Source organism: Bombina bombina, chromosome 12 (genome assembly GCF_027579735.1).
Source record: "Bombina bombina isolate aBomBom1 chromosome 12, aBomBom1.pri, whole genome shotgun sequence".
NCBI classification, from domain to species: Eukaryota; Metazoa; Chordata; class Amphibia; order Anura; family Bombinatoridae; genus Bombina; species Bombina bombina.
The window spans coordinates 132,306,879-132,325,921 of NC_069510.1; the positions used below are offsets into that span (position 1 = coordinate 132,306,879).

General features: G+C 37.5%; 1 protein-coding gene across 6 annotated transcripts in view; it reads left to right on the forward strand.

Annotated features, from left to right (window-relative positions):
- Positions 1-19,043, forward strand: part of NUP214 (nucleoporin 214) — a 207,496-nt gene that overhangs the window by 174,558 nt on the left and 13,895 nt on the right. For 5 of the 6 annotated variants that reach the window (XM_053695786.1, XM_053695788.1, XM_053695787.1 and 2 more), the window contains exon 32: positions 5,022-5,168. The exons of the other annotated variant lie outside the window; for it this stretch is intronic. In XM_053695786.1, coding sequence (XP_053551761.1) covers positions 5,022-5,168 — 147 coding nt within the window. The remainder of the gene's footprint in view (positions 1-5,021; positions 5,169-19,043) is intronic. 6 annotated transcript variants of the gene reach the window in all.

Consider the following 19,043-nt stretch of genomic DNA (forward strand, 5'->3'; position numbering starts at 1 on the left):
TTGCTATCTCTTCTGCTCGGAGAGTTTTGGAACTCTCTGCTTTGCAGTGCGATTCGCCTTACCTTATCTTTCATGCTGATAAGGCGGTTCTTCATACTATATTGAGGTTTCTTCCTAAAGTAGTTTCGGAAAGAATTATTAATCAGGAAATTGTTGTTCCTTCTCTCTGTCCCAATCCTTCTAATCATAAAAAACGTCTGTTGCACAACTTGGATGTTGTGCGTGCTCTGAAATTCTACCTACAGGTGACTATTTTCATCAGTCTTCTGCCCTGTTTGTTTGTTTGTTTCTTAGGAAAGTGTAAGGGTCCGAAGGCTACTTCTACTTCTATTTCCCTCTGGTTGAGAAGTATTTTGTAAAATAGTAAGTAAATTTAGTAAGTAAATTTTGTTTTTTCTGTGTTCAAGCCATTTCATCAGGGTAGAAACGTGGAGTCAGATTTTTTCCATATTTGTCGACCGATGCAGCTAGCAATGAACTAGTTGAGCAAATACACCAGTTGGAGTCGAACACAAGGAGTGTACAAATTTTGCTACTGTTCATAGCAGTTTAAAAAAAATGTCCACAGAAAAATGAAAAATTATGAGTAGGAAAAAAAATCTGTTTATAGAAGAGAAAAAACACAGCAACACTGGTGAGTTTAGTATACATAAACTTTTGCGAATGTTGGATCTGATAATAAGAAATATTCTATGTCCCTTTAGCCCGTTAAGCCAAATGGATGTACGGAGGTACTATGTCACACAGTACTTTGCCCCACATACTATGTTGAAGTAGTACCTGCGTCCATCACTTTGGTCCATGCAGTCAGCTTGGACAGTGGAGATTGCAGCTTGAGGCAGACGGCATCTGCCTTCATATGGTAATGGAGTGATGATCATTCTCCCTTACCATATGAAGCCAGAACGCTGATACAGACAGTGACACAGACAGTTGTGGTGCAGCTGTAATTAGCGGCCTTCTAGCTACCAAAAACCAATGACAAGGCCATGCATGGCTGCTCTTTCTGAACAAAGGGGATCCCAGAGAAGATTTTACACCATTTGTGTTATGACTTCAGTAGTTGTGTGTAAATAATTTCAGTGAGAATACCAAAGTTTGTGAAAAAGTTATTTTATTTTTATATGATCACATTTGGCGGTCAAATTGTGGCATGAAATATACTAAAATGGGCCTAGATCAATACCTTGGGTTGTCTAATTTAAAAATATATATAGTTTTGGGGTCAATTTTGAGAATTTGGGCAGTTATGCTATAGCAAATGAGTTACCCCATTGCATCAGTTTAGACATAGCTGCAGATAAACATGTTAAAATAATAAAAACAATGAAAATATGTACGTTTGGTCTTGGCTGCATCAGAGGATGTAAATAAATAAATTGTGAGATTATTTTTATAGTTCGAAAATGTTTTTTGTTTTTTTTTTCTATTTTGTGGTAATTTTACAATAATTTCTTAATTCTGATAATAAATAGCTAGTTGAAACTATCATCCACTGAAAGTTATTTTTATACCCCAAAAATCTTTTTTTTTTTTTTTTTAATTTTATTTCAGGCTTTTTCGTCCTTTTAAATAACCTCAGACCTATACAGTGCAATTTATGATCTGCCTACAGTGTAAGCTACCTTAACCCCTTCATTATGAATTTTAAAGAGAAACCTTTTATCATTTTTATCATCATTACACAGAAATAGATGCTTTGTTTTTTTATTTACCTATGCAAACTATATCATTTTCATGAGCTGTAACATTACTGTCGGCTGTGCTGTATATTTGTACTATGTGTGTATCTCGGTTGGGGACAGAGCATTATGATCTGTTGTGCTCTTATGTGGGGGTAGCCTGTTCAGTGTCACTGGTTTTGCCATTCTGCCCATCTCTGGTTTACCTGTAGCAGAGAGTGGTTTGGATGGAAGCAGCGTTCAGACGGTCACTGCATTACAGGTGTCTGGCGGCCTCTACAGTATGCTGCTGCACTTGCAAGATCCTCTCTGCTACTGAGGAAAAATAACATCACCTGTATGGGCTGTATTCTGATTAGTTTAGCCCTTACTCCTCGACCAAATTAAATGTACTGTCGTTATAAGGTTTAATTTTATTTGTTCATCTTACTGGACAACCAGTTTAATTATCTTAGAAGTAGTACCCGGTTTTCTCAATTTTTCATGTTAAACATGTGTGTGTGTGTGTGTGTATATATATATATATATATATATATATATATATATATACATACTAGGCAATAACCAGGGGGCAGTCTATGTTTAAAAAATACAAACCCCTAAGCTATATTTACAAAAAAAGTAAAATTACAGAATAAAAATAGTCAAAGCTATCCAAAATAAAAAATGTAAACCTTAACTAATACCCCTATAAAAATAAAAAATCCCCCCAAAATAAAAACACCCCCTAATCTAAACTACCAATAGCCTTTCATAGGTAATTGCCCTAGGTTAAACAGCTCTTTTACATTTAAAAATTACTAAATGCCCCCTAACGGTAAAACCCACCAACCCCCCCCCCCCAAATAAAAATACCTAACACAAAAAAAACTAAACTACCCAAAGGGGCATTTGTATGGGCATTGCCTTTAAAAGGGCAATAAGCTCTTTTACTGCCTAAAAACCACTAATCTTAAAAAAAAAAAAAAAAAGCCACCCCAAAAAATAAATTAAAAAAAGCCTAAGACTATCTATCTATCTATATATATATATATATATATATATATATATATATATATATATATATATATATATATATATATATATATATATATATGTATGTGTGTGTATATATATATATATATATATATATATATGTATGTATGTATATGTGTGTGTGTGTGTGTGTGTGTGTGTGTATATATATATATATATATATATATATGTGTGTGTGTGTGTGTATATATATATATATATATATATATATATATCTATATATGCGTGTGTGTGTGTATATATATCTATATATATATATATGTATATATATATGTGTGTGTGTATATATATATATATATATATATATATATATATATGTGTGTGTGTGTGTGTGTATATATATATATAGACACACACACACACATATATATATATATATATATATATATATATATATATATATATATATACACATATATATATATATACATACATATATATATATATATATATATACATACACACAGTATATACACAGATATATATATATATCTGTGTATATACTGTGTGTATGTATTTGTGTATATAATGTGTGTATATCTATGTGTGTGTGTGTGTGCGCGTGTATGTGTATATATATATATATATATATATATCTATATATCTTTGTGTGTGTATATATATATATATGTATATGTGTGTGTGTGTATAACTACAAAAAGATCCTCAAGTAAACCTTGTCCAGCAACCCCAAATCAAGCCTATAAATTAAATGAATATAGGAATTGTCAACCCCCAAAAATAGACACTACTGAGGATACTGGTAAATAATATATATTTATTTAATTGATGTGCAAAAAAGATTAAGTACAACAAGAAAAAAACACACATTAATTGGTCATAAAGTTGATAAGCATATGCAATTCATTCATTACCCAAGAAACAAGGCTAACCAGAGTAATATTAAATTGATTTGTAGATATCCCCAAATTCACTCCTTCACTCCCTATGTGGCCAGGTAAAATATGTCCCAGCGGACTAGCAATGCAATTAACCATTATGGGGGGCTATAAGTTCGTTCATATCTCATCCAAATCTTCGTCCCGTACCCTTACTAGTTAGTATAAAGTAAGTTGACCAATGCCAAAAATGGACAGATGCACAGATAGATCCGTAACAGGAGAGAAGTTACACAGCGCTTATCCCATACAGTGTCTGCTTCGTATTACCTGTTCTGTTGACTGTATTCATCCCCTAGGCCATAAAGCTCCACTTACCCTTCATAGGTACATGATAGAACTGTCCACGGCTTACATAGGGAGACTCAGAGGCTTCCTGGGTGCAGATTAAAGTAAGAACGCTGTAATTCCAGACAGTGTCTATTTTTGGAGGTTGACGATTCCTATATTCATTTAAATTATAGGCTTGATTTGGGGTTGCTGGACAAGGTTTACTTGTGGATCTTTTTGTAGTGTTATATATATATATATATATACACACACACACACACACACACACAGAAAACGACAGCTGCTAACAGGGAACACATACCATGACCCTGCAAAACTCACAGCCCTGGGTGCTCACCACTTCTCACAGACGGCTGCACAGCTTGCAGGTACTCAGGCAGTTGATCCCAGACATGCCTGGGTGCAAAGCCCATAGGGAAATTTACTGGGGGGGGGGGGGAGATAAACACAAAACATAGAAAGTCTGGCACTCCCTTGAAAGCAGACAGCTAGATTTAAAAGCAACATGGAAGAGGTGGTTACAGTATTTGGCCAAATGGTGATAGGCCCAGGACCACATCAAGGTCTATTTCTCCCTTGGTCCCTAACTTAAAGCCAGACAATGTACGCCTTCAACCAAACACACTGAGATACAAATCAGGATGACCTTTGCAATTTCCCTACACATATACAAAACATGGAAATAAAATGCACTCTCAAACCAGTCTGGAAACACATCCCATGACCCAGCTAACTGTGTCCTCATCAGCACTCACAGACAGCTGCACAGCTTGCAGGGACACAGGCAGCTAACCCCTGACAAGCCAGGGTCAAAAGCCCATAGGGAAAATTACACAACAAAAATAGAAAGTTTGGCACTCTCTTGCAAGCACACAGCTTGATTAAAAGCAAAATTGAGGAGTTAGTTACAGCTTTTGGCCAAATGGTGATAGGTCCAGGACCACGTCAAGGTCTCTTCCTTCCTGGGTCCCTAACCTACAGCCACACAATGTACGCCTTCAACCAAACACACTGAGATACAAACAAGGGTGACACAGGCCCTGTGTGTGTACTGTTTCTTCAACTGTCTCTTTGGTGTATCTAACTAGTTTCTTGACCTTCCTTAACCCCCCAGACCCCAGCAGCCTATTTGGTAATAGCGGTGCCAAGACATTTGGATTTGGCAGCTCATCTTTTGGGGAGCAGAAGTCCGCAGGAACCTTCAGTGCAGGAGGCAGTGTAGCCAGCCAAGGGTTTGGCTTCTCCAGCCCGGCAAAGACAGGTATTGTACCTTTGTGACGGTGCATTTGTATCACGTTGATGTGTTCCTCATCCTTATACAGCAATACTTAATCAGCTATTTTTGTATAGCTAAGGTTTATGGTATTCTGCTGATAGGGTAAAGTGCATACAATAAAAAACCTAACTCATCTTATGCTGCTAAGTACAGATATAGCAGTGGCCGATACAACTGATGGCAAAGGACATAATTTGTGCATTCTGATTGGTTTTCTTCAAAAGTTTCAAGGGGCATAAAACACTTTGAAATTTTAATATAAAAGTCTCACTTTGGTGTAGTAAAACAATTTGCAATAGACTTTCATTGCTTACTTTGTCTCATTTTCCTGTAATTTAACTCTAAAAATGTTGGTTTCTAGTCCTGAGAATTGTATGTGCACTCTGCAGACTTCACAAGTCTAACGGTGCTGCATATCCATCCCCAATGGCCTCAGCAGATGTGACAAGACAATGCACATTTGGTAACAAAATGACAGTGGTTACCCCAGTAACAAAGTCTGGATTAGCTCCTTCACATAGCGCAAGAGGTGGGGAGTTTGGCTGTTGTACAAGTTGCACTTTTATGTCCCTTTAATGAAGATGAAACAGCATCACAAAATACCTTCATTATCCTTGTCTCCCTTGTTATTGCTGTAAAATGCTGTGAACGTAACTCAAGCATGCTGCAAATGACCCAATCAGCCATATAGCTAGTTCTGTCTTGTTGTAAGCAATCACTGTAGTATGTAGATGATTTCAGGTGTCATGTGTCTCTGGGGCCTGTTGGACCAACTCAATGTCCTTTGCATAAATACATAATGAATGTTTCACTGCACAATATTCCCTGTCATGTACAGAATGACATAATTTGTGTGCAAAACGTGTAATAAAGCTTGTTCAATGTTTTGTTCGTGACTTTTAAAGTCTGCTTTTTAAAAGTGTCTTTAAAGGGATATGAAACCTTTTTTGTGTGTGATCCAGACAGAGAATATAATTTTAAAAATGTTTTAAATTTCCTTCTATTATCAAATTTGCTTTGTTCCCATGGTATTCTGTGTTGAAGAGATACCTAGGTAGCATCTGGAGAACTACATGGCAGGAAATAGCGCTGCCCTCTAGTGCTCTTGCATATACATGACAGGAAATAGTGCTGCCCTCTAGTGCTCTTGCATATACATAACAGGAAATAGTGCTGCCCTCTAGTGCTCTTGCATATACATGACAGGAAATAGAGCTGCCCTCTAGTGCTCTTGCATATACATGACAGGAAATAGTGCTGCCCTCTAGCGCTCTTGCATATACATGACAGGAAATAGTGCTGCCCTCTAGTGCTCTTGCATATACATGACAGGAAATAGTGCTGCCCTCTAGTGCTCTTGCATATGCATGACAGGAAATAGTGCTGCCCTCTAGTGCTCTTGCATATACATGACAGGAAATAGTGCTGCCCTCTAGTGCTCTTGCATATACATGACAGGAAATAGTGCTGCCCTCTAGTGCTCTTGCATATACATGACAGGAAATAGTGCTGCCCTCTAGTGCTCTTGCATATGCATGACAGGAAATAGTGCTGCCCTCTAGTGCTCTTGCATATACATGACAGGAATTAGTGCTGCCCTCTAGTGCTCTTGCATATACATGACAGGAAATAGTGCTGCCCTCTAGTGCTCTTGCATATACATGACAGGAAATAATGCTGCCCTCTAGTGCTCTTGCATATACATGACAGGAAATAGTGCTGCCCTCTAGTGCTCTTGCATATACATGACAGTAAATAGTGCTGCCCTCTAGTGCTCTTGCATATACATGACAGGAATTAGTGCTGCCCTCTAGTGCTCTTGCATATACATGACAGGAAATAGCGCTGCCCTCTAGTGCTCTTGCTAATGGATAATCTTGCAAAACTGCTGTTATATAGTGCTCTAGACACGTGCATGCTCCTGAGCTTACCTCCCTGCTTTTCAACAAAAGATCAAGAGAATGAAGACAATGTAATAGACATAAATTAGAAAGTTGTTTACAATTGCATGATCTATATGAATCACAAAAGAAAAATGTTGGGTTTCATGTCCTTTTATAGAGTACCTGAAAATGTTTGTTTAAAAAGATAGATAATCCCTTTATTACCCTTTCCCCAGTTTTGCATAACCAACACGATTATATTAATATACTTTTTACCTCTGTAATTACCTTGTATCTAAGCCTCTGCAGACTGCCCCTTATCTCAGTTAAATTAATATACTTTTTACCTCTGTGATTACCTTGTATCTAAGCCTCTGCAGACTGCCCCTTATCTCAGTTATATTAATATACTTTTTACCTCTGTGATTACCCTGTATCTAAGCCTCTGCAGACTGCCCCCTTATCTCAGTTATATTAATATACTTATTACCTCTGTGATTACCCTGTATCTAAGCCTCTGCAGACTGCTCCTTATCTCATTGATATTAATATACTTTTTACCTCTGTGATTACCTTGTATCTAAGCCTCTGCAGACTGCTCCTTATCTCAGTTATATTAATATCTTTTTACCTCTGTGATTACCTTGTATCTAAGCCTCTGCAGACTGCTCCTTATCTCAGTTATATTAATATATTTTTTACCTCTGTGATTACCTTGTATCTAAGCCTCTGCAGACTGCTCCTTTTCTCAGTTATATTAATATACTTTTTACCTCTGTGATTACCTTGCATCTAAGCCTCTGCAGACTGCTCCTTATCTCCGTTATATTAATATACTTTTTACCTCTGTGATTACCTTGTATCTAAGCCTCTGCAGACTGCTCCTTATCTCATTTATATTAATATACTTTTTACCTCTGTGATTACCCTGTATCTAAGCCTCTGCAGACTGCTCCTTATCTCCGTTATATTAATATACTTTTTACCTCTGTGATTACCTTGTATCTAAGCCTCTGCAGACTGCCCCTTATCTCAGTTATATTAATATGCTTTTTACCTCTGTGATTACCCTGTATCTAAGCCTCTGCAGACTGCTCCTTATCTCAGTTATATTAATATACTTTTTACCTCTGTGATTACCTTGTATCTAAGCCTCTGCAGACTGCCCCTTATCTCAGTTATATTAATATGCTTTTTACCTCTGTGATTACCCTGTATCTAAGCCTCTGCAGACTGCCCCTTATCTCAGTTATATTAATATACTTTTTACCTCTGTGATTACCCTGTATCTAAGCCTATACACAATAATACATATCTGTTTTACAGAAGTGATCTAGACGTAAGTGTAGTTTACACAATACATATCTGTTTTACACAAGTGATCTAGACATGTAGTTTACACAATAATACATATTTGTTTTACACAAGTGATCTAGACGTGTAGTTTACACAATATGTATCTGTTTTACACAAGTGATTTAGACGTGTAGTTTGCACAATAATATGTATCTGTTTTACACAACTGATCTAGACGTAAGTGTAGTTTACACAATAATATGTATTTGTTTACACAAGTGATCTAGACATAAGTGGGATTTACACAATAATACAGATCTGTTTTACACAAGTGATCTAGACGTAAGTGTAGTTTACACAATAATATGTATGTTTTACACAAGTGATCTAGACGTGCAGTTTACACAATATACTTATTTGTTTTACACAAGTGATCTAGACGTGCAGTTTACACAATAATACTTATCTGTTTTATACAAGTGATCTAGACGTGTAGTTTACACAATAATACGTATGTTTTACACAAGTGATCTAGACGTGCAGTTTACACAATATACTTATTTGTTTTACACAAGTGATCTAGACGTGCAGTTTACACAATAATACTTATCTGTTTTATACAAGTGATCTAGACGTGTAGTTTACACAATAATACATATTTGTTTTACACAAGTGATCTAGACGTGTAGTTTACACAATAATACGTATCTGTTTTACACAAGTGATCTAGACGTAAGTGTAGTTTACACAATAATATGTATTTGTTTACACAAGTGATCTAGACGTAAGTGTAATTTACACAATAATACGTATCCGTTTTACACGTTCTCTAGTCGTAAGTGTAGTTTACACAATAATATGTATTTGTTTACATAAGTGATCTAGACGTAAGTGTAATTTACTCAATACATATCTGTTTTGCACAAGTGATCTAGACGTAAGTGTAGTTTACACAGTAATATATATCTGTTTTACACAAGTGATCTAGACGTAAGTGTAGTTTACACAATAATATGTATCTGTTTTACACAAGTGATCTAGACGTAAGTGTAGTTTACACAATAATATGTATTTGTTTACACAAGTAATCTAGACGTAAGGATTTACACAATAATACAGATCTGTTTTACACAAGTGATCTAGACGTAAGTGTAATTTACACAATAATACATATCTTTTATACAAGTGATCTGGACGTGTAGTTTTCACAATAATACGTATGTTTTACACAAGTGATCTAGACGTGCAGTTTACACAATATACTTATCTGTTTTATACAAGTGATCTAGACGTGTAGTTTACACAATAATACATATTTGTTTTACACAAGTGATCTAGATGTGTAGTTTACACAATATGTATCTGTTTTACAAAAGTGATCTAGACGTAAGTGTAGTTTACACAATAATATGTATTTGTTTTACACAAGTGATCTAGACGTAAGTGTAATTTACACAGTAATACGTATCCGTTTTACACGTTCTCTAGTCGTAAGTGTAGTTTACACAATAATATGTATTTGTTTACACAAGTGATCTAGACGTAAGTAATTTACTCAATAATACATATCTGTTTTGCACAAGTGATCTAGACGTAAGTGTAGTTTACACAGTAATATATATCTGTTTTACACAAGTGATCTAGACGCAAGTGTAGTTTACACAATAATATGTATTTGTTTACACAAGTGATCTAGACGTAAGTGTAATTTACACAATAATACGTATCCGTTTTACATGTTCTCTAGTCGTAAGTGTAGTTTACACAATAATATGTATTTGTTTACACAAGTGATCTAGACGTAAGTAATTTACTCAGTAATACATATCTGTTTTGCACAAGTGATCTAGACGTAAGTGTAGTTTACACAGTAATATATATCTGTTTTACACAAGTGATCTAGACGCAAGTGTAGTTTACACAATAATATGTATTTGTTTACACAAGTGATCTAGACGTAAGTGTAATTTACACAATAATACGTATCCGTTTTATATGTTCTCTAGTCGTAAGTGTAGTTTACACAATAATACATATCTGTTTTACACAAGTGATCTAGACGCAAGTGTAGTTTACACAATAATACGTATTTGTTTACACAAGTGATCTAGGCGCAAGTGTAGTTTACACAATAATACATATCTGAATAATGAAATAATTTTTGGGGTTTTAATGTCCCTTTAAGTGATCTAGACTTAAGTGGGATTTACACAATAATACATATCTGTTTTACACAAGTGATCTAGACGTTAGTGTAGTTTACACAATAATATGTATTTGTTTACACAAGTGATCTAGACGGAAGTGTAGTTTACACAATAATATGTATTTGTTTACACAAGTGATCTAGACGGAAGTGTAGTTTACACAATAATATGTATTTGTTTACACAAGTGATCTAGACGTAAGTGTAGTTTACACAATAATATGTATTTGTTTACACAAGTGATCTAGACGTAAGTGTAGTTTACACAATAATATGCATTTGTTTACACAAGTGATCTAGACGTAAGTAGTTTACACAATATGTATTTGTTTACACAAGTGATCTAGACGTAAGTGTAGTTTACACAATAATATGCATTTGTTTAATCAAGGGATCTAGACGTAAGTGTAATTTACACAATAATACATATCTGTTTTACACAAGTGATCTAGACGTAAGTGTAGTTTACACAATATGTATTTGTTTACACAAGTGATCTAGACGTAAGTGTAGTTTACAAAATAATATGTATTTGTTTACACAAGTAATCTAGATGTAAGTGGGATTTACACAATAATACAGATTTGTTTTACATAAGTGATCTAGATGTGTAGTTTACACAATAATACAGATTTGTTTTACATAAGTGATCTAGACGTAAGTGTAGTTTACACAATAATACAGATTTGTTTTACATAAGTGATATAGATGTGTAGTTTACACAATAATACAGATTTGTTTTACATAAGTGATATAGATGTGTAGTTTACACAATAATACAGATTTGTTTTATATAAGTGATATAGATGTGTAGTTTACACAATAATACGTATTTGTTTTACACAAGTGATCTAGACGTAAGTGTAATTTACACAATAATACCGATCTGTTTTACACAAGTGATATAGACGTGTAGTTTACACAATAATACATATTTATTTTACACAAGTGATATAGATGTAAGTGTAGTTTACACCAGTGATTTTCAACCTTTTTTTGCCGTGGCACACTTTTTTACATTAAAATCATAATGATTGTGAATGAATGTAAATATGTCATGGTTGTAAATGATGTCTGCCTGACGAGCCTGTCCCATACCTCCCAATATTTCAAAATTTGGAAGAGGGACACCCCTGCACTGGGAGTAAAAAACAAGAAAAATTTAAAAAATATGTCACACTGTTGTCAGTCTGCCGCGGCACACCTGAGGATCTCTCACGGCACACTGGTTGAAAAACACTGGTTTACACAATAATACGTATTTGTTTTACACAATTGATCTAGACGTAAGTGTAGTTTACACAATAATATGCATTTGTTTACACAAGTGATCTAGACTTAAGTGGGATTTACACAATAATACATATCTGTTTTACACAAGTGATCTAGACGTAAGTGTAGTTTACACAATAAAACAGATCTGTTTTACACAAGTGATCTAGACGTAAGTGTAATTTACACAATAATACATATCTGTTTTACACAAGTCATCTAGACGTAAGTGTAGTTTACACAATAAAACAGATCTGTTTTACACAATTGATCTAGACGTAAGTGTAATTTACACAATAATACATATCTGTTTTACACAAGTGATCTAGACGTAAGTGTAGTTTACACAATAATATGTAGTTGTTTACACAAGTGATCTAGACGTAAGTGTAGTTTACACAATAATACAGATTTGTTTTACATAAGTGATATAGATGTGTAGTTTACACAATACATATTTGTTTTACACAAGTGATCTAGACGTAAGTGTAATTTACACAATAATACAGATCTGTTTTACACAAGTGATCTAGACGTAAGTGTAGTTTACACAATAATACGTATTTGTTTTACACAATTGATCTAGACGTAAGTAGTTTACACAATAATACATATTTGTTTTACACAATTGATCTAGACGTAAGTGTAGTTTACACAATAATACATATTTGTTTTACACAATAGATCTAGACGTAAGTGTAGTTTACACAATAAAACAGATCTGTTTTACACAATTGATCTAGACGTAAGTGTAGTTTGCACAATAATACATATTTGTTTTACACAAGTGATCTAGACTAAAAAAGTAATCTTATCCAGCCTTACTTGTAATCCGCAGGCTGAACAACCTGTAGCAGATTTCTACTTAAATGCTATGATAAAATGTGCGTTTATGTGACCCACTATCAGATTTATATGAATAAATAACTTGCTGCTGTTGGAAACACATTGCAGTTGACCATATTGACCGATTTCAGTTTTTTTGTCATATTAAATGAACCTAAAGCAGCAATAGTAAAATGCTCTAATGTGCTAAACCTTTCCTGATTGCACTATTGCTTTAATTTTTTTATGATGAGTATTTTTCAAAGGAATTTCTAATTAACTGTGTGCTACTTGCTGTGATTAATCCCATGACCTCTCATGTTTAATCAACTGACATGATTTAGACTTGATTCAGCTTTTCTCTTGTTAAGTGTAGTCAGTCCACGGGTCATCCATTACTTATGGGATTATATCTCCTTCCCAACAGGAAGTTGCAAGAGGATCACCCAAGCAGAGTTGCTATATAGCTCCTCCCCTCACAAGTCATATCTAGTCATTCTCTTGCAACTCAACATAGATAGGTCGTTGTGAGAGGTCTGTGATGTTTTTTAAACTTAGTTTATGTCTTCAATCAAAAGTTTGTTATTTTAAATGGCAGCGGAGTGTGCTGTTTGTTCTCAGGCAGTATTAGAAGAAGAATCTGCCTGCGTTTTCTATGATCTTAGCAGAAGTAACTAAGATCCACTGGCTGTTTCTCGCACATTCTGAGGAGTGAGGTAACTTCAGATAGGGAAATAGCATGCAGGGCCCCCCTGCAAATGAGGTATGTGCAGTAAATTATTTTTCTAAGGAATGGAATTGACTAGAAAATACTGCTGTTACCAATGTAATGTAAGTACAGCCTTAAATGCAGTGGTAGCGACTGGTATTAGGCTGATGAGTGTAAGTGCACTGAAGTAATTTTCTAGGGAATGGAATTTGTCTAAGAAAATACTGTTAATGCTGAAGTAACGTTTGAGCCTTAACTGCAGTAAAAGCGACTGGTAGCAGGCTTATTAAAAACACTTCATAATCTTTTAATGTTCAAAACGTTTACTGGCATGTTAATCGTTTTTTGTGAGGTACTTGGTGATAAAACTTATTGGGGCATGATTTTTCCACATGGCTAACGTTTATTTCTGCATAGAAACAGTTAACTGAGATTTCCCACTGTTGTAATATGAGTGGGAGGGGCCTATTTTAGCGCTTTTTTGCGCAGTAAAAATTCAGTCACAGTTTTCCTACTTCATCCTCCATGATCCAGGACATCCCTAGAGAGCTCAGGGGTCTTCAAAATTCATTTTGAGGGAGGTAATCAGTCACAGCAGACCTGTGACAGTGTGTTTGACTGTGATAAAAACGTTATTTGTTAAATTGATATCCGTTTTTGGGTATTAAGGGGTTAATCATCCATTTGCTGGTGGGTGCAATCCTTTGCTAATTTAATACATTTACTGTGAAATTTTGGTTGCTATAACTGATTTGGTTCATTGTTATTTCAACTGTGACAGCTTTTTGTGCTTCTTAAAGGCGCAGTAGCGTTTTTTATATTGCTTGTAAATTTATTGAAAGTATTTTCCAAGCTTGCTAGTCTCATTGCTAGTCTATTTAAACATGTCTGACACAGATGAATCTGCTTGTTCACTATGTTTGAAGGCCAATGTGGAGCCCCATAGAAATTTGTGTACTAAATGCATTGATGTCACTTTAAATAAAAGTCAATCTTTAAATGTAAAGAAATTATCACCAGACAACGAGGGGGAAGTTATGCCGACTAACTCTCCTCGCGTGTCAGTACCTTCGCCTCCCGCTCAGGAGGTGCGTGATATTGTGGCGCCAAGTACATCAGAGAGGCCCATACAAATCACTTTGCAAGACATGGCTACTGTTATGACCGAGGTATTATCTAAATTGCCAGAATTAAGAGGCAAGCGCGATTGCTCGGGGTTAAGGACTGAGCGCGCTGATGATGGGATTGCCATGTCTGATACTGCGTCACAATTTGCAGAACATGAGGACGGAGAGCTTCATTCTGTGGGTGACGGATCTGATCCAGGGAGACTGGATTCAGAGATTTCTAATTTTAAATTTAAGCTTGAAAACCTCCGCGTACTGCTAGGGGAGGTATTAGCAGCTCTGAATGATTGTAACACGGTTGCAATTCCAGAGAAATTATGTAGGCTGGATAGATACTATGCGGTACCGGTGTGTACTGACGTCTTTCCTATACCTAAGAGGCTTACAGAGATTATTAGCAAGGAGTGGGATAGGACCGGTGTGCCCTTTTCCCCCCCTCCTATATTTAGGAAAATGTTTCCAATAGACGCCACCACACGGGACTTATGGCAGACGGTCCCTAAGGTGGAGGGAGCAGTTTCTACTTTGGCTAAGCGTACTACTATCCTGGTGGAGGATAGTTGTGCTTTTTCAGATCCAATGGATAAAAAATTAGAAGGTTACCTTAAGAAAATTTTTGTTCAACAAGGTTTTATCTTACAGCCCCTTGCATGCATTGCGCCTCTCACTGCTGCTGCGGCATTCTGGTTTGAGTCTCTGGAAGAGGCCATTCGCACAGCTCCATTGGATGAGATTATGAACAAGCTTAAAGCACTTAAGCTAGCTAACGCATTTGTTTCTGATGCTGTTGTACATTTAACCAAATTAACGGCTAAGAACTCTGGTTTCGCAATCCAAGCACGCAGAGCGCTATGGCTTAAATCATGGTCAGCTGACGTGACTTCTAAATCTAAATTCCTTAATATTCCTTTCAAAGGGCAGACCTTGTTCGGGCCCGGCTTGAAAGAAATTATTGCTGACATTACTGGGGGTAAGGGTCATACTCTTCCTCAGGACAAGGCCAAATCTAAGGCCAAACAGTCTAATTTTCGTGCCTTTCGTAACTTCAAGGCAGGAGCAGCATCAACTTCCTCCGCTCCAAAACAGGAAGGAACTGTTGCTCGTTACAGACAGGGCTGGAAAGCTAACCAGTCCTGGAACAAGGGCAAGCAGGCCAGAAAACCTGCTTCTGCCCCTAAGACAGCATGAAGAGAGGGCCCCCTATCCGGAAATGGATCTAGTGGGGGGCAGACTATCTCTCTTCGCCCAGGCTTGGGCCAGAGATGTCCAGGATCCCTGGGCGTTGGAGATCATATCTCAGGGATACCTTCTGGACTTCAAAGCTTCTCCTCCACAAGGGAGATTTCATCTTTCAAGGTTATCAGCGAACCAAATAAAGAAAGAGACGTTTCTACGCTGTGTACAAGACCTCTTATTAATGGGGGTGATCCACCCAGTTCCGCGGACGGAACAAGGGCAAGGATTTTACTCAAATCTGTTTGTGGTCCCCAAGAAAGAGAGAACCTTCAGACCAATCTTGGACCTAAAGATCTTAAACAAATTCCTAAGAGTTCCATCATTCAAAATAGAAACTATTCGAACCATCCTACCCATGATCCAAGAGGGTCAATACATGACCACGGTGGACTTAAAGGATGCCTACCTTCACATACCGATTCACAAAGATCATTATCAGTACCTAAGATTTGCCTTTCTAGACAGGCATTACCAGTTTGTAGCTCTTCCCTTCGGGTTAGCTACGGCCCCGAGAATCTTTACAAAGGTTCTGGGCTCTCTTCTGGCGGTACTAAGACCGCGAGGCATAGCGGTGGCTCCGTACCTAGACGACATTCTGATACAAGCGTCAAGTTTTCAAACTGCCAAGTCTCACACAGAGATAGTTCTGGCATTTCTGAGGTCGCATGGGTGGAAGGTGAACGTGGAAAAGAGTTCTCTATTACCACTCACAAGGGTTCCCTTCCTAGGGACTCTTATAGATTCTATAGAGATGAAAATTTACCTGACGGAGTCCAGGTTATTAAAGCTTCAAAATACTTGCCGTGCCCTTCATTCCATTCCACACCCGTCAGTAGCTCAGTGCATGGAAGTAATCGGCTTAATGGTTGCGGCAATGGACATAGTACCATTTGCGCGCCTGCATCTCAGACCACTGCAATTGTGCATGCTCAGTCAGTGGAATGGGGATTACTCAGATTTGTCCCCTCTACTAAATCTGGATCAAGAGACCAGAGATTCTCTTCTATGGTGGCTTTCTCTGCCCCATCTGTCCAAGGGGATGACCTTTCGCAGGCCAGATTGGACGATTGTAACAACAGACGCCAGCCTTCTAGGTTGGGGCGCAGTCTGGAATTCCCTGAAGGCTCAGGGATCGTGGACTCAGGAGGAGAAACTCCTCCCAATAAATATTCTGGAGTTAAGAGCAATATTCAATGCTCTTCTAGCTTAGCCTCAGTTAGCAACTCTGAGGTTCATCAGATTTCAGTCGGACAACATCACGACTGTGGCTTACATCAACCATCAAGGGGGAACCAGGAGTTCCCTAGCGATGTTGGAAGTCTCAAAGATAATTCGCTGGGCAGAGTCTCACTCTTGCCACCTGTCAGCGATCTACATCCCAGGCGTGGAGAACTGGGAGGCGGATTTTCTAAGTCGCCAGACTTTTCATCCGGGGGAGTGGGAACTTCATCCGGAGGTCTTCGCTCAACTGATTCATCGTTGGGGCAAACCAGATCTGGATCTCATGGCGTCTCGCCAGAACACCAAGCTTCCTTGTTACGGATCCAGATCCAGGGACCCGGGAGCGGTGCTGATAGATGCTCTGACAGCTCCTTGGGTCTTCAACATGGCTTATGTGTTTCCACCATTTCCGATGCTGCCTCGACTGATTGCCAAGATCAAACAGGAGAGAGCGTCAGTGATTTTGATAGCGCCTGCGTGGCCACGCAGGACCTGGTATGCAGACCTAGTGGACATGTCGTCCTGTCCACCATGGTCTCTGCCTCTGAGGCAGGACCTTCTAATTCAGGGTCCTTTCAACCATCCAAATCTAATTTCTCTGAGACTGACTGCATGGAGATTGAACGCTTGATTCTATCAAAGCGTGGCTTCTCGGAGTCGGTTATTGATACTTTAATACAGGCTCGGAAACCTGTTACCAGAAAAATTTACCATAAGATATGACGTAAATATTTATATTGGTGCGAATCCAAGAGTTACTCATGGAGTAAGGTTAGGATTCCTAGGATATTGTCTTTTCTACAAGAGGGTTTAGAAAAGGACTTATCTGCTAGTTCGTTAAAGGGACAGATTTCGGCTCTGTCTATTCTTCTACACAAACGTCTGGCAGAAGTTCCAGATGTAAAGGCTTTTTGTCAGGCTTTGGCTAGGATTAAGCCTGTGTTTAAGACTGTTGCTCTGCCGTGGAGCTTAAACTTAGTTCTTAACGTTTTGCAAGGTGTTCCATTTGAACCCCTTCATTCCATTGATATCAAGCTGTTATCTTGGAAAGTTCTGTTTTTGATGGCTATTTCCTCGGCTTGACGAGTCTCTGAGTTATCTGCCTTACATTGTGATTCTCCTTATCTAATTTTTCATTCAGACAAGGTAGTTTTGCGTACTAAACCTGGGTTCTTACCTAAGGTAGTTTCTAACAGGAATATCAATCAAGAGATTGTTGTTCCATCTTTGTGTCCTAATCCTTCTTCAAAGAAGGAACGACTTTTGCATAATCTGGACGTAGTCCGTGCCCTGAAGTTCTATTTGCAGGCAACTAAGGATTTTCGTCAAACTTCTTCTCTGTTTGTCGTTTACTCTGGACAGAGGAGAGGTCAAAAAGCTTCGGCTACCTCTCTCTCCTTTTGGCTTCGTAGCATCATACGTTTAGCCTATGAGACTGCTGGACAGCAGCCTCCTGAAAGAATTACAGCTCATTCCACTAGAGCTGTGGCTTCCACCTGGGCCTTTAAGAATGAGGCCTCTGTTGTACAGATTTGCAAGGCTGCAACTTGGTCTTCACTTCACACTTTTTCGAAATTTTACAAATTTGACACTTTTGCTTCTTCGGAGGCTATTTTTGGGAGAAAGGTTCTTCAGGCAATGGTTCCTTCCGTTTAAAGTTCCTGCCTTGTCCCTCCCATCATCCGTGTACTTTTTGCTTTGGTATTGGTATCCCATAAGTAATGGATGACCTGTGGACTGACTACACTTAACAAGAGAAAACATAATTTATGCTTACCTGATAAATTTATTTCTCTTGTAGTGTAGTCAGTCCACGGCCCGCCCTGTCTTTAAGGCAGGTTTAAATTTTAATTAAACTCCAGTCATCACTGCACCCTATAGTTTCTCCTTTCTCGTCTTGTTTCGGTCGAATGACTGGATATGACATGTGAGGGGAGGAGCTATATAGCAACTCTGCTTGGGTGATCCTCTTGCAACTTCCTGTTGGGAAGGAGATATAATCCCATAAGTAATGGATGACCCGTGGACTGACTTCACTACAAGAGAAATAAATTTATCAGGTAAGCATAAATTATGTTTTTATCA